Consider the following 17,250-nt stretch of genomic DNA (forward strand, 5'->3'; position numbering starts at 1 on the left):
GATTGGCTGACGCACGCGTTGGCAATTAAAAAGTTGAGAAAGATTCAACTTCTGCCGGGAGAAACAGCAGTGACGCGACGCTGATGGATCCACAATTCAGTTTGGCAAAGAATGCACCCAGAAACAACCGCAAATATCATTACAACAGGGTTCATATGTAATTCATATAACATTCGTATGCAGCCAATCTCTGAAAAATGATCATACGTTGATTAATGTGCCAGATGAAAACTATTGAATATTACGCCAATATACAGTACTGTGCAAAAGTCCTATGCTGGGTTCACACCAGAAGCATTTGAGGTGTCAAATTCTCGTGTACCGCACGTAGTTGGACGCTTTAACATTTTGAGTGTACTGGCTTTATTCGAGCGTGAAAGCCGCATGTGAAATTCTAGTCATCGAGAAATTCACGTGGAACTTCGTGTCATTGGAGGGGCTTCTGCGACTTCGCTCACTTCTTGTAATCACGTCACTACTAAAGCAAGCTCCTGATTGGTTAAAGTGGTGCATTTTTTTGCCAAAGTTCAGATTTTCAACTCTTACGTTTCCCGCGGCAACGCTCAATTCGCGTGAACTAGACGCACGAATGAGGGGGAATTGCATCGACCCCCAGATGGCGCCAACGCGTCTTTACATTGAGATCACTCGCGCTTGACGCCTCTACCGCGGCTGGTGTGAACGCAGCATTAGGCCACCACCAACAGCTTTGTTTTAGAAGTTTTAATGTCCATCCATATTTATTTTTCAATTTATTTTATTAAGATACAAACAGAAAATACAGGAAATACGTACAAAAAAATAAAAATTACATTTTCAGGACTAAATGATTTCTTTAGGCATCGTCAGTGTTTAGTGTGACCTCTCTTGGCACTAAACTTGAGCGTTTTTGATCAGAATGAAGTAAAAAAATTCTTTAAAATTAGAAATTAGGATTTAATTTTATTTAGGTTTAAGAGATCCTGCAGTTTCAAGTAGAAGGGGAGTTTACCCTAAAAACATGACACATCAGTTTACATAAATTTCCTGTATTTTCTGGATGTATTCTATTAAAAAGACTGAGGGCCCTATCTTGCACCCAGCGGAATTGACTTTGTCAGTGACGCATGTATCATTCGTATTTTGCACCGGCGCACAGCGAGTTTTTCCCTCCACAGACGCACGTCGGCAAACTATGGAATGAACTTGCGCTCCCTGGGCGGTTCAGCGCAAAAAAGGAGGCGTGTTCCGGCGCAAACCATCCCTGATGCTATTTTGCAGTTTCAAAAAACAATTGCGCCACTGACCAAAAAAAACTAGGTTAAAGTCAGTGGCGCGTTGCGCGTGGTTCATTATGCTATTTTAAGGGCGCATGCTTGACCATAATGTATAGCGTGCACAATGCGCATTGGTTATCTAATCTACACAGATGCAACAGTTATTTTTGCAAATCATAAATTGTTACAATAAAAAATTTTAACACATGAGATAAGGGAAATCATTGTGGTGAGAATTGTGGTGATAGATTTTATTTATTGTGTGGCTGCGTTAAAAAATTATCATGCAAATAACGATTAAAATATTTTCATAAGTTTGTTGTGTGGCTGTATTACGTTTATTTTATGTAAATAATAATTAAAATGTTTTCATAAGAAACCTTAATGTATATGAACTTGATTTGTAAGTGTACTTTGGGGTTGGAACTTGCTTGCGTTTCTTGGGTCCGATTTCAAAGCCCCCAAACCCTTTCAGCGGTGAGGGTGGACGCAGCGATGTCCTCTGCTGGCTCTCTGTGTAGAGGCAGATCCACCTCCCATTACACGGCGTGCCCGATTTATGCTGGCAAGCTTGGGATTCCCCCGTCTCCTGACATCATTGTAGCGCTTTGCGCCACGATGGGGATGCCAGCTGATGAGACAATTGTGGCTATTTCCTCTCACGCCTGTTTAACCGACGCTGATTTGGGCGGGTTTGTCCCATCCCCATACAAAATAACTTCTCTGTCTTTGACTGCTCTTACAAGAACGTCGGTCTCCTCGGCTGTGAACCGCTCCTGGCGTGCGCCTGGTAAATCCATCATAATATTAGCAACCCGCCATGGAACTTGCGCCCTTGCTTTTAAAGGCAATGTTGGATAGCTTTCTGATTGGTTTATTTGACGTTACGCCCAAACCACACCTATGAATAATGAACCTACTTCAGACCAACCCTTTATTGATTTGCGCCTGGCGCAAGAGTTATTTCTCCCGCTGAGAAAATAGCAACAGCGCCAAGATCAGCCCACAAAGTCACTTGCGCTTTGCGCTTCGCACTTGCGTTTCAGATCGTTAAAATAGGGCCCTGAGAAACAATTATATACGATCGCTATTATATTGCAAAAACAACAAATCTAATAGTGGCATGGTGGCTAAAACTTTTGCACAGTACTGTAAATAAAGCCTTGCTCCTAGAGTTTATGACATGAAAAAAACGTAACTTGAACAGAATAAAACTGAACTTGGAAGGCTGAAGTTTTACTGTACTACATATTTTTTCTGTGGGGATAAATCAAGTTTGTCAAACTAAATGAAAACACTTTTCTTTCTTTTTCTCGGCATTCCTTTTCAGATAAAATATCAAACGAGCAAAAAATAAATCTCGCCAACTCAAAACTTGCGTACGCGAGGTAAAACCTGACGTGAGATTTGTTCATACCCACTGCTCGCGTCCATATTAATAAATGCCAAGTCTTGCGTGAAAGCGACCGTTTCCCCAGTTTACTGTCATATGCTTGTTTCATAAATGATACCCAATGAGTTTAAAGGGGCCATGGCATGAAAATCTGACTTTTTCCATGTTTAAGTGCTATGATTGTGTCCCCAGTGCTTCTACCAACCTAGAAAATGTGAAAAAGATCAACCCAGTAACTTAGTTTTGTTAAACCATTCTCTACAAGCACATGAAAAAATAGGTCGTTGAAATTAGTCTCTCCTTATGATGTCATAAGGAGCTCTGATTATAATAATACCACCCCTTAATCTGCACTATCCAACCACAGCACTGCCATTTAGTGCAGAGAAAAGCACAATTGAGTTTTAATTTCAACAAACCACCATCATTGTGATCAGTGTTTGAATTTCATCAGCTCATTTGCATTTTAAAGGACACCCAAAACGGCACATTTTTGCACACACCTACAAACTGGCAATTTAAACATGCTATAATACATTTTTATATGGTATTTTGAGCTAAAACTTCACATATGTGCTCTGGGGACACCAAAGATTTATTTGACATCTTAAAAAAGTCTTGTGCCATGGCCCCTTTAATGAGCTTTATATATCCTTTAGGATGGACGAGACTAATGAGTCACCTCATATTAGCAGAACCAAACTTTAACTCAACATTTCTCGCCTCACATAATAAAATCAAGCATTTGTCAAATAAACGAAGCGCCATTTAAAGAGCAAATGCTTAAATGTCACAACACACTTTCTGTGTGGGAAGTCTAAAATCACTGCGACACAGCAACTAAAGTTCTGTCGGTCTGCGTGATGTCACGTTGCTGTAAATTAGAGCCCTGCATTTCAGCCCGAGCCCGATAGGGCCCGACCTGTTTACGCCCTTCGGGTCGGGTTTCGGGCCAATTTTAACGTCACAGCAGATACGCGGGCCGGACCTCGGGCTTATTTAGGCTTCTCCATCTTTTTATAGTTTTCAATTTAATTAAAAGAATCTTTTGACAGACATTTATGATTGCAAAACAAACATTGGAAGACGTTTAACCTACCGCATGAGTCCGCTACGCAGAGTCCACACATTTACAATGCAGCTGTTTTAACAGCGTATTTAAACAGCAGGACCTTCAGCGCACCAGGAAAAATTATAAATGGAGTACTAGATTAAAACCTTGGATACTGTCTATGCAGACAGCATCCAAGACATAATCTATTAAATACTTCTCCCTGTATTAATTTCGTGTAAGAAGGCTGTGTCTTTATTTCTTGTTTGTGTATGGATCGACTTTTTTATAGTTTAACTGTTGGATGGATACATGAATAGCCATGTTCTGTGGTAAGTCCTTACATTAAAAAAAATGTATATGCAAAAGCGAAGTTGTAAGATAAGGTAGCATGCATGTTTATTCTGTTTCATGTTTGTTTCGTTTCGTTTTGTATTGCCCTTTTTATTTTTTTATTTCTGCACCCGTGGCAACTGCGAGCAGCAGAGCAACCTGCCTTCGCTCTTTAAAAATAGTGTGTGTTGATAATAAACGTTTAAACTAACATTGTGATATGTTGAAAATATTTATTTTATATAGTTGTTATTATAGGCAAGTGAAGTGTTGATTTGAGAGGATCAATTCATCAAACATGTCGTCAACTTATGTCGGCCGCTAACCACTTGTTTATCATAAAAAACTTTAATAACAAAAACTGATCTAAAATGTAAATAAAAAAGAAATATAACTATTTTGCCATTTAAAACAAAACTGAACTGCTTTAATTACTGCAAGAGTACAGCTGTACAAGGAGTTATTTTTTGCTATTTCTGCGGATTTCTTTTGCAAAATCTATGCGGAATTTTAATTAAATTTAATTAATTTTAAAATGGTCCGTATGGAAGCATATGGGTAGCAAAATTCAATTTAGAATGTAATATGCAATATGACAATGCAATATGTAAAATGACAATGCATTTCTGTATTTAAGTTTACATTTTCCATGCATGTATGTGCAATCCTTGGTGCAAAATAGAAATGAAAATGTAATACTTTAATTTACATTTTCCATTTTCTACAGCCCTGTTTTAAATACATATTTTAATGCTTTAGAAGTTGCAAAATTAAAATGGAAATGTATTACCCGAACTGATGTAATGTGATTCACATTGTCAAGCAAAAACTGTAGCAAAATTATCATTTAAATGTAAATTTCCCTAAATGCATTTACATTTACGGATGGGAAACTTGGGATTGCATTTTCATTTACACAGCGTGCAATGGATGTAGCAAAATTAAATTGGAAATGTATTAGCTGGTTTGATAAGATGTGCTTTACATAGCCAAGCAAAAACTGTAGCAAAATGATCGTTTAAATGAAATTTTCCCTAAATGCATTTGCGTTTACGGGTGGGAAACTTGGGATTGCATTTTCATTTGCATGGCGCGCAGCGGATGTAGCAAGGTTCAGTTGAGAATGCATTCCGTGTTGGCCGCGCCCCCGCCGTGTGGGTCGCTGCGTCGGGGCGGGGCAGACGGCTCCCGTTGCCTGGCCTCTCGCGTGGGAGGCATGGCGGCGGCGGGGCTGGTTGGGAGTGTTGTTCGCTGACCGAAGCATAAACAGGGAAATATTAGTATTTATGGAGATTATTACGTGTCTGGTGACAGAACTACAGCGTTGTTTGATCCTCTCACCGAATTGTCTGCATTATCAGACGCTAGTTCACCTCGGACTGTGGCTGCCTTCGAATTCAAATAGCCTACTTTACGGATGTTTCTACCGCGAACATTTCATCACAGTTCAAATAAACACTGACTGTATGTGAATTTATTTTTACATTGAAAACATTGTTCATTTTTTTATGATTTTAAAATACAGATAATGATGTTATAACCTCACACGTAGCGAATCATAAAAGGTATATAGGCTATAACAGACTACTTCTTTTTTTAGTTTGACATGTTTTTGTAGAAGAAGAATAAACATCATCTGTTCCGGTGAAAAGTCTTAAACAATTATGCAATAATGGATTATCATCTAACAAGAGTACCATGGTTTTACTACAGTAAGGTTTAAGGTTTTTAAGCTGTTGGGTGGTTGGTTTTTCGAAACCATCTTGTTGTAACTATGATTTTGGCTTTAACTATAGTAAAACTATGATTAATGTTCGTAACGGAGTCATTGCTTGTTTTACTGTTTGCAGCAGTCCGGTTCATAAGAGCACCGCATTGTTTAATGCTGCGTTCCAGGCAGGCTTTTAAACTCGTGAGTTACGACTTCAAAACCACGACTCACGACCTTATGCGTTCCAGGCAGCCTGTAACTCGTGTTTTTACAACCTTCTACCGGTGAAAGTGCACTGGAACGGCAGTCAAACCCGTGACTTCCCACCCGTGAACTCGTACTAGATCGATGTACTCCCAGTTCAGAGTCGTGAGTCGTGGTTTTGAACTCGTAAGTCACGGGTTACCGGTTGCCTGGAACGCAGCATAAGTTTCGTTTCATTCTCCGTGTCTGTCTCGGTTAGCTCTTCTGTTTTATCGGTAAAAAGAGGCTAATTTCTCATGATGCGGAGCACGACTAAATATCACGCGAGCAAGTGAAATCAGAAAACCCAGCGGCGTTAAATCTCGAAATAGGTTACTGCGAACCGAATGGCCAAAACAATTAGAAATAAATACAAAATAATTTTCAGGTATACTTCTTTACATAAAATAACACAGATGAAGTGATAACGCATTAAATGACCATTCAATATTATTAAACCTGCAGTGACACGTAAAACATTCGAATAGATTTTTTTCTTTTCGAATAATTATTGCAGATCGACTAGTCTTGCACACCCGGACATCAGCATATTGACCCGATCAGACCAAACATTTAACTTATGTACTTTTATACTCTTTCATAGCAGAAGCGTAGTGAAGGGTAGGCTATATTCTGACCTGTGGCCAGTGACGTCGTCTTATCTTATTCAATACTTTTTTAATGTTCTTATTTATTTATGTCCACAAAAGTTATTAACAAAACATAGATTAAAATTAAGAAACAAATTAAATGAAATGAAATTCGTTTTAGAGAAGCAAACAAAACATATGAAGTAAAATTACGTTTAATTGTGGTGGAGATGGTCGTTTAACATGCAGCAAACAGTAAAACAATTAATGACCCCTACCAAAATGAACTGTTTTACCTTAAATCAAAATAAAAAAAACATGTTTACTACAGATTTTCTACAACCATAGTTAAACCCAGTAAAACCATGGTTATTCTTGTTAAATGAAAATCCATGCATTATTGTTGAAGAACAGAATTTTACCGGAACAGATAATGGTTCTTCTTCTTCACAAAACATTTCAAACTTAGAAGGTATTTATGTCGAAGTTCAGTCTGTCTACTTTTTTTCACTCTGTGAGGGGTTTTAACGCCGTTTTCTGTATTTTAAAATAATTAAAAAAGATTTGAACAATGTTTTCAAGGTATAAATACATACATGTAACAGTCAGGGTTTATTTGAACTGTGATGAAATGTTCGCGGAAGAAACATCTGTAGGCCCTCGGTGGTCAAAAAAAAAAAAAAAAAAAAAACAGAGTAATACAAACTGTAATCAATCTGCCAAAAAAACAATTTTCACAATAATAAAATCATGGCTAATTATAAGGAACTATACAAAATGATACCTGTTTGGAAGAAAGGGATGCGCACCTAACAGAGCGCAGACAAACATGCTCATAAACAGGAAGTAATAAATGGAATTATGTGTGCATATTTGAATACTGTAAGAATATTTCCTTTAAATATATTGTTTGTCATATAAAGTGTTGAGAGATAATAATGTTTTTTCCACTGTTATTGTTTATTTTGACCTGTTAGTGTGGTTTTAAGCGTGTTTGACCTCAAGGGTTTATTTCAGTAATATTGCTGTTTTATAATAATACAATTTACATCAATCCTGCTTCCTTCTCTGTTTATTCATTTAATGATGCTGTTATGTTAAGTCAATATTCAAGTCATATGCGGAATAATGTGTGCATCTTTGAACAACTGTAAGAATACAGTTCCTTTGAAAATAATTTTGTCAACGTTTTAGAAATAATAATGTTGTGAAAATATTTATTGCCATATGAGACGTTTATTGCCGTTGAATACTCTCGTCTATAATGTGGAAATTATATATACGTAGGAAATATAATGTGGTATACTTCAAAGTTACACTGCTAATTTTTATTTATGATATGTGGCGATAAATAAACTTTTGCAAATCTGCTGATTTGATCCATTAATTTCCTGACCACCAGGCTATTTTAAACATCATTAATCCACACTTACTAGTCTATCAAATAATATCTAAAGTATATTGTTTTGTGAAAAAAAGATGATTTGTTATATTGTTTTTGCGCTTTTGTCAATCACACGATATTTTTTATAGTCAAAAGCAGCGGTCAGCAGCTGCAGCGCGCAAACGGATTGTGAAAGCACAAAGCGGCTGCTTGACAAATCTAACCGCATACATACTGCAATAAACACATCAAAGGCCAACAGGCTATGCCATTTGTTGAGGGGTCGCTCACTGATCCCCGTATTTTTGTAAATCCTATGGACCTGCCGAATGGGTTAAGCACTTTTATATACTGTGTTGAGCAAAAAGGCTGCAGAGTTTGACCAGCGGGAATCGGACGCACATCAGGCTGCCAGATTGTGTTGCTAACTCGCAATGTATAACTACTATCAGACCGGCGTTCGCAGCCTCAAAACACTGCTAGTCCACCGGGAAAAGTCCCGACTATCCCGATTGCCACCACGCTACTTGAATGCGAAGGCACGAAAGGCAGCCACAGGACAGTGGGAGGTGAACTACCAAACAGATGTCAGCGTCTGATAATGCAGACAATTCGGTGAGAGGATCAAACAACGCTGTAGTTCTGTCACCAGACACGTAATAATCTCCATAAATACTAATATTTCTCTGTTTATGCTTCGGTCAGCGAATAACACTCTCAATCAGCCCTGCTGCCGCCATGTTTCCCACGTGAGAGGCAGGCCAGGCAATGGAAGTTGTTGGCCCCGCCTTGACGCAGTGATTCACAGGGCGGGGGCGTGGTCAACTCGGAATGCATTTTCAATTGAATTTTGCTACATCCGTTGCGCGCTATGTAAATGAAAATGCAATCCCAAGTTTCCCACCCGTAAATGTAAATGCATTTAGGGAAAATTTCATTTAAACGATCATTTTGCTACAGTTTTTGCTTGACTATGTAAAGCACATCTTATCAAACCAGCTAATACATTTCCAATTTAATTTTGCTACATCCATTGCACGCTGTGTAAATGAAAATGCAATCCCAAGTTTCCAATCCGTAAATGTAAATGCATTTAGGGAAATTTACATTTAAATGATAATTTTGCTACAGTTTTTGCTTGACAATGTGAATCACATTATATCAGTTCGGGTAATACATTTCCATTTTAATTTTGCAACTTCTAAAGCATTAAAATATGTATTTAAAACAGGGCTGTAGAAAATGGAAAATGTAAATTAAAGTATTACATTTTCATTTCTATTTTGCACCAAGGATTGCACATACATGCATGGAAAATGTAAACTTAAATACAGAAATGCATTGTCATTTTACATATTGCATTGTCATATTGCATATTACATTCTAAATTGAATTTTGCTACCCATATGCTTCCATAGGTCCGAGAGAATGTGCGCTGTGAATATTACAAAACAATAAAATATTTTATAACTATATTATACATTTTATTAAAGGATTACCCTGAATTAAACTGGACCAACATGAACCAACAGATAATGGATAATGTGCTGTCACGACCATAGTTTTATATAATATACATATATTACTGTCTTCAGTGTAAGAGTAAAAAGAAAAGGCTTCTCATAATAAATGTAGCATATATAGCAAGATAATTTCATCAGTTTAACAACACAATGTATATATATATTTATCTTGTAAACGGATTAAAATAATAAATAATTGTCGCGTCATGTAGCAAGAGAGACGATAGAGATCTCATTAACTTCTCCGCAGAAAGTTTTATTTCAAATTCAAGTTTTACATATTAAATAGACTATTAAAAAGTTTGTGCTTCTCTCATTAAAACCTCACAGCAGACAGCACAGACATCTACTCACAAACATACGCGATGCAGTGACTATATCTGCGGACACAAATTCTTAATGGGGAGAATTAAAAAGTTCGGACTCGGGTCAGACTCGGGCTGAGAATTCTGATAAGCTGTCGGACAAGGGCCGGGCTAGGGCCTAAGCGTCTCGGGCCAGGGCCGGGTCAGGGCCTAGATTTTTGGCCCGTGCAGGGCTCTACTGTAAATGCAGAAAATGTAAATGTCTACTGCAGGGTATATGAGGAAGGGTGGCGCTGTCACAAATCATCATTCAAGTGTGGTGACCGAATCATCCAAGATTTTATTTAGGTCTCTGCAGGCATCTGTCACCTATTCATGGTCCAATTCGCACTTTCTCTGAAATCGAGATGCGGAGATCGATCATTCTTACCTGCTGGTTTACTGGAAAATTTCTATTTATCTTCTTAACCTGCAAGAAAACGAACAGATTATACTTTCTATGCAGATTGCAAAGACCCGTTTATAAGAATAAAATGGATTACTTTTGATGCATTGTCTAAGATTATAAGGTACAAACATTTTATGGACATCTCAATCATAATTCTTAATTAAAGGGCAATTTAATCTGCTCTGTAGATAACTGACATAAATAAAGCATTTAACCAAATGACCTTTACTGCGTCTATCGTGCATCAGATAGAAAACCCAACCCAACGCGACCCGTCTTACGTTTTCTTCTAAAAAAAGACTTGGATATTCAGTCAGAGCTCTGAGTTTCTCCCGCTGTGAGGTTTGATTCATAATAAACATTATAACCGGCATCATTACCTACACTACCCCGGCCAATGACTTCAGCCTTTCAAATGACTCGAACAGTTTCATTTGAATGTGAAATAGGGTTCGATTGTATTCATAGGAAATGGACTGAAAGGTCCTCCAGCTGGTCCCGCCGCATGATAATCCAAACCGAACGCCACAGTATCATGTTTTGAAGAGCAAACTTATTATGCACGAGCGGATTTTCAGCACACTTAAAATAGGCAGCTGCGAGATGGAGCGTTTTTTTGTAACGGGAGCCTCAAGGGCGAGCGATTTGGATTCTTCATTCCACCGTAATTAAGGGCGAAATCCGTCATTGTTGCCATTTTAATTCCCTAATCTAGTGCAGTGAAGGGATTACAACACACGACCTGCCTGGCAAAAGTGAAAATTTATGAAACTATTCAGAGTCTTCTGGAATTACAGATTTTATTGGGAATAAATTTATTGTTTTCATTTCAAATGCCCCTGATGGTTCAATAACACCACATGGTCTTGAGAGACAATACAACTCCATAAATCTTCGAATGTCATAGCAGCGCATGGACCACAAGTCTTCTGGTTTAGGGTCATTCATCAACGTATTTTGGGCCGTCTTCACAGTACACACAAATCCAATTTGTGTTTTCAGTCTGATCTTGGGGACTGCCTGTTTGAGTTGTCATTATGCAAGCGATACAATCCGATTTGTTCAGACAGTTTAGTCAATACCCAGTGTATCTACATCGGTTGGGTAGCAGTGACTTAAGCATCAGCACAATGCTTTTCATTCATTACTATATAATCATTATACAATAAAACCATGCACATACCGGGACAGGCTTCATGGATTTCATTTTGCATTGTATTGCATTTCATTTTTAACAGCATGACACTCGAACGATACATCTGGAGTTTCAGATCGTTCCCCTTTTGCTTTAATGACAGCATGCACTCAAGCTGGCACGGACACAGTTAATGATCCATGTTTCCCAGCATGCTTAAAAAATATTCCCGTGCTTTTTGAGTGCTTCTGTGAATTTTTGGTAAAAGCTAAAACTTTGTTCATTTTCAGGTTTGACAATGTGAACAATCACAGTTTGTAACAGGAATGACCTTGTGTATTAAATCATCCCTTTCGATGCTTGAAGCATTGGTGTACTTACGTTGTGCTTGGTTAAAGCAGAAATATTGGAAGCTATTGCTTGAAGCCACTCTGAGCATTCATCAACACCAGAGCACTGAATAACACCGCTACACACACCGTCAACAGCGATGACTTGAAAGGCGTTTTGCCTGAAGAAATTAAAGCACATGCTCTCATTACACAAAACACAAAAAATGTCTAATGTCTAATTCTCAAAGTCTAATTCACTTTATTTCAAAGTCATTTAAAAATATTGATTTAATTCTAACCAAGTTAAGTTTTCAATTACACATTCATTCAATTACAATTAAATAACGGACCCTCATCACAAATTGCATTCGGTAATAAACATCTAATGTGATTCGTTTGGGATTGGCTATGAAATAATATTATCCTTAAAATGTTAATAAAAATTCTGTGTAAGTTAAATATTAAATTTTCCATACTAGGAAAGGATGCACAGCTTTCTTTAGATAAAAGCAAGAGCTACATTTTGAACTATAAAGAAATCTCTATAAGTCAATAAGTAAGCTAAAGATAATATAAACAAACGTAAGAAATCACAGACAGAGATGTACTGCTCGTCTCACCTGCAGATGTCAGAACCTGGGACGTACTGGGACAGACGTGCATGTAAGAGAGGGATCAGTCTCAGGTCCACCCACCTCTTTTCCCACCGCAATCCGGGAGACATCGGCCAAGACGAGCAGGACAAAGTGTCCTTCAATGAATACAGACAACAGAGGTTAAATAAAATCCTAAAAAGGGTTAAAAAAGACATGTAGATAGATAGTAAAAAATAAAGACAGAGAAACAGATAGAGACAAAAAAGACAACATACAGAAATAAAATAAAAACAGGCAGACAGACATAAATATATACAGAGTGACTGACAGACAGATTCAAATAGATACAAAGTGACAGACAAAAAAGACAGACAGATAAAAATATAAACAGAGTGACGGACAGACAGACAGACAGATAAGAATATAAACAGAGTGGCAGACAAAAAGACAGACAGACAGACAAACAAAAATATAAACATAGTGACGGACGGACAAACAGACAGATAAAAATATAAACAGAGTGACAGACAAAAAGACAGACAGACAGACAGAAATATAAACAGAGTGACAAATAAACAGACAGATAAAGTATATACAAAGTGTAAGACAGACAGACAGAGTGACAGACAGACAGATGAAAATATAAACAGAGTGACAGATAGATAGACAGACAGACAGACAGACAGACAGACAAAAAGACAGACAGACAGATAAAAATAGATACAAAGTGACGGACAGACAGACAGACATACAAAAATATAAACAGAGTGATAGATAGACAGACAAATAAAAATAGAAAACAGAGTGACAGACAGACAGACAGACAGACAGAAAAGACAGACAGACAGACAGACAGATAAAATATACACAAAGTGACAGACAAAAAAGACAGACAGACAGACAGATAAAATATACACAAAGTGACAGACAGACAGACAGACAGACAGACAGACAGACAGAAATATAAACAAAGTGACAAATAAACAGACATATAAAGTATATACAAAGTGTAAGACAGACAGACAGAGTGACAGACGGACAGATAAAAATATAAACAGAGTGACAGATAGATAGACAGACAGACAAAAAAGACAGAAAGACAGATAAAAATATATACAAAGTGACAGACAGACAGACAGACAGACAAAAATAGATACAAAGTGACAGACAGACAGACAAATAAAAATAGAAAAAAGAGTGACAGACAGACAGACAGAAAGAACCGACAGACAGATAAAATATACACAAAGTGACAGACAAAAAAGACAGACAGACAGACAGACAGACAGACAGACAGACAGACAGACAGACAGACAGAAATATAAACAGAGTGACAAATAAACAGACATATAAAGTATATACAAAGTGTAAGACAGACAGACAGAGTGACAGACAAACAGATAAAAATATATACAAAGTGACAGACAGACAGACAGACAGACAGACAGACAAAAAAAGACAGACAGACAGATAAAAATATATACAAAGTGATAGAGAGACAGACAAAAACGACAGACAGACAAAAATAGATACAAAGTGACAGACAGACAGACACACAAAAATAGATACAAAGTGACAGACAGACAGACAGACAGACAGACAAAAACGACAGACAGACAGAAAAAATATATACAAAGTGACAGACAGACAGACAGACAAAAATATAAACAGAGTGACAGATAGACAGACAAATAAAAAAGAAAACAGAGTGACAGACAGACAGACAAAAAAGACAGACAGATAAATATACACAAAGTGACAGACAACAAAGACAGACAGACAAAAATATAAACAGAGTGACGGACAGACAGACAAAGATATAAACAGAGTGACAGATTGACAGACAAATAAAAATAGAAAACAGAGTGACAGACAGACAGATAGACAGACAGTCAAAAAAGACAGACAGACAGATAAAATATACACAAAGTGACAGACAAAAAAGACAGACAGACAAAAATATAAAAGAGTGATGACAGACAGACAGATAAAAATATAAACAGAGTGACAGACAGACCAAAGACAGACAGACAGACAAACAGACCAAAAGAAAAGAATAGACAAGAATATAGATAGACAGACTGACAGACATAATATGGACAGGTAAGCAGACAGGCAGAAAAAATATAGACAAAAAAGACTATAAAAAATAGAAAAACAGACATACAGACAAGAACGATAGACAGACAGACAGACAAAAATATAGAAAAACAAACAGACAGACAGACAAGATATAGACAGTCAGACAGACAGACATATAGACAATCAGAAAGACATATAGACATATAGTAAAAATATAGACAATCAGACAGACAGATGAGGAGACAGACAGAAAAATAAAATAAAAAGACAAACAGCAGAGAGATATAAATATATAACAACAAACTTAATAACTGTATTTCTGTGTCCAATTAAATGTAACTGTCCCATTATTTTTGCATATCTTCTGATGTGTACCGTATTATTAGGATGGTAGTTCAGATGCAGACCACTATCACACAACGGAGATGATGTTCCACTGCTCTGGTCACTTGGTATGCCTGAACAAAAAATACAATTGATTGACTCTTCGTTAATCTCTTCCAACACAAACTGATCAGTAATCAGTCACTGTAATGAAACTCAGACATACACAAACAATCTTCACAGAGTGGCAGTTTCAGGAACGCAGGCGTCCTCTTCAGAAACGATACAGTCAGGGTTACTTCCTCACCCGCATTACGCAAGACCTGTACCTAAATATTTAAAACATTTGATTTACATAACATGATCAAAATACAGCCTTTGTCTCATTTGGAATTACTCAGGATTTTAAAACAATCTCTGATTAGATAAAACAATTAGTTTGCACATGGTATAATGCTTACAAACCACGAAACAGTTTAAAATTAATTATTACCCGAAATAAATGACACATACCACTTCTTCATGCCGATAGCTCCTGACATTAATGCCGTTTATCTAATTACAACACAAAAGAAAAATATTAATGAATAGCATAAAATAAACATATTCCCTTATATCATTACATAAAACAACAGTAGACTTGCTTAAGACAAATTAATGCTCCATGAGCTTTTACAAGGATTTATATATTGACCAAGAACTTTAATATTACAGTTCTCATCAGTCAATTTCACACATTTCTTGAATCTAAGGTCAACACTTTAAAAATCATTCGCACGGCCATCCGACAGACTGTTAAATTATAAAACAGTTCTCGTTTGATTGCATAACAAATTCAGCATGTTCTTCATTAAGTTTAAGAATAAATGCACCAGCGCTGTATGGACAATTCTCCAAATGTAGTTGCTTTTCTTTTGCAAAGAGCATTAGGGCATGCATACTGGAAAAATAAAAGTTTTGCAATATCTTATGATCCAGAAACATTTCAGCACATTGTTCATTTTGCCATCATGCATGGTGTTCACTATGAAAAAAATTAATCAGATATAAATCGGATACATGCATGTAAGCATGCAATGTAAGCGGACAGATTGGATATTTCCTTTTCAAGACGTGTCGTGCGTCATTAAAAATGTGACGCTGGCAAATGACGTCAACTCAGTTGGACACCACCCGTGATCACATTACTTTTCTTAGCAGTGCAACGAAGGATACCGGCTCCACTTAGTGGAGTAATGTTTCATGTCTAGTTACAGAAATAAATCTCTATAATCTTGTATAATCATTTTTCTGTGTCCATTGCATATAACGACATTTACATCCTCTGTAGTTTAAGCTGTTCTGACTAAGCATGTCCACCTTGAATGTTTTTGTCAAGTGTTTAGTGTAATGCCATAATGATAGCAGATACGAGTCGCTTTTAAAAGATGATTTAAGCGGGTCGTCAAAAATTTGGATACATGCAAAAAAATCGGAATTTGGCATCAAAATTTACAGTGTAAATCTAGCCTAAAAAACGTTCAAACACAGCTCAAACAAGGCAAAATTTTGACTGCCTTTGAAAATTTAAAGGAATAGCTCACCCAAAACTGAAAGATGTTTTATATTTAGTCCGAGAGCTTGTTGACCCTTCATTGAAAATCCACGTACGGTCCACTGTCCATGTCCAGAAGGGCAATAAAAACATCATCAAAGTAGTCCATGTGACATCAGTGGGTCAGTTAGAATGTGTTGAAGCATCGAAAATACATTTTGGTCCAAAAATAACAGAAATGACGATTTTATTCAGCATTCTCTTCTCTTCCGCATTTGTTGTGAAGCGCATGCGCGAGATTAAAGTCACGTGACTGCAGTGACGCGGATGACGTGTTATCCTCAGACATGTTTGCAAAAAGTTTTTTTTTAAACTGACAACATGCGTCTCCCTCAGACCAGATAACACGTCAGCCGCATTGTACATCATCCGTGTCACTGCAGTCACGTGACTTTAGTCTCGCGCATGCGCTTCGCAACAGATGCGGAAAAAAAGACAATGCTGAACTACACATTAAAGTTTGAAGACAAACTTTATGTTGGCTTGACAAAGGGTAGCCTGGACATTTTTAACAGTTTGACAGGATAAACCTCTACTTATAAAAAATTTGTTTAGTCTATATGTTTGCATGTTTTGTTGTGATGCTAGCATGATTAAAAAAAGTTACCATGATTTAACATGAAGCTAACATGATTTAACATGGTTTAACAAAGTTACCATGATGTTAGCATGATTTAGAATTAAGACAACATGATTTAACATGAAGCTAGCATGAAGTTAGCATGAAGCTAACATGAAGCTAACATGAAGCTAGCATAATGCTAACATGATTAACATGAAGCTAACACGATGTTAGCATGATTAGCATGAAGTTAGCATGATTAGCATGAAACTAGCATAATGCTAACATGATTTAACATGAAGGTAGCATTATTAGCATGACCCTAGCATAATTACCATGAAGATAGCATGATGTTAGCATGATTAGCGTAAAGGTAGTATGATTTTTT

General features: G+C 37.1%; 1 protein-coding gene across 2 annotated transcripts in view; it reads right to left on the bottom strand.

Moving 5' to 3' along the window:
- Positions 1–17,250, bottom strand: part of sntg1 (syntrophin, gamma 1) — a 78,961-nt gene that overhangs the window by 26,924 nt on the left and 34,787 nt on the right. For both annotated transcript variants that reach the window (XM_055182063.2, XM_055182062.2), the window contains exons 8-13: positions 15,220–15,261; positions 14,933–15,035; positions 14,758–14,840; positions 12,325–12,455; positions 11,754–11,883; positions 10,220–10,258 (exon numbers count right to left, since the gene is read on the bottom strand). In XM_055182063.2, the coding sequence (XP_055038038.1) occupies positions 10,220–10,258; positions 11,754–11,883; positions 12,325–12,455; positions 14,758–14,840; positions 14,933–15,035; positions 15,220–15,261 (528 nt within the window). The remainder of the gene's footprint in view (positions 1–10,219; positions 10,259–11,753; positions 11,884–12,324; positions 12,456–14,757; positions 14,841–14,932; positions 15,036–15,219; positions 15,262–17,250) is intronic.

Source organism: Misgurnus anguillicaudatus, chromosome 25 (assembly GCF_027580225.2).
Source record: "Misgurnus anguillicaudatus chromosome 25, ASM2758022v2, whole genome shotgun sequence".
Taxonomy (NCBI): domain Eukaryota; kingdom Metazoa; phylum Chordata; class Actinopteri; order Cypriniformes; family Cobitidae; genus Misgurnus; species Misgurnus anguillicaudatus.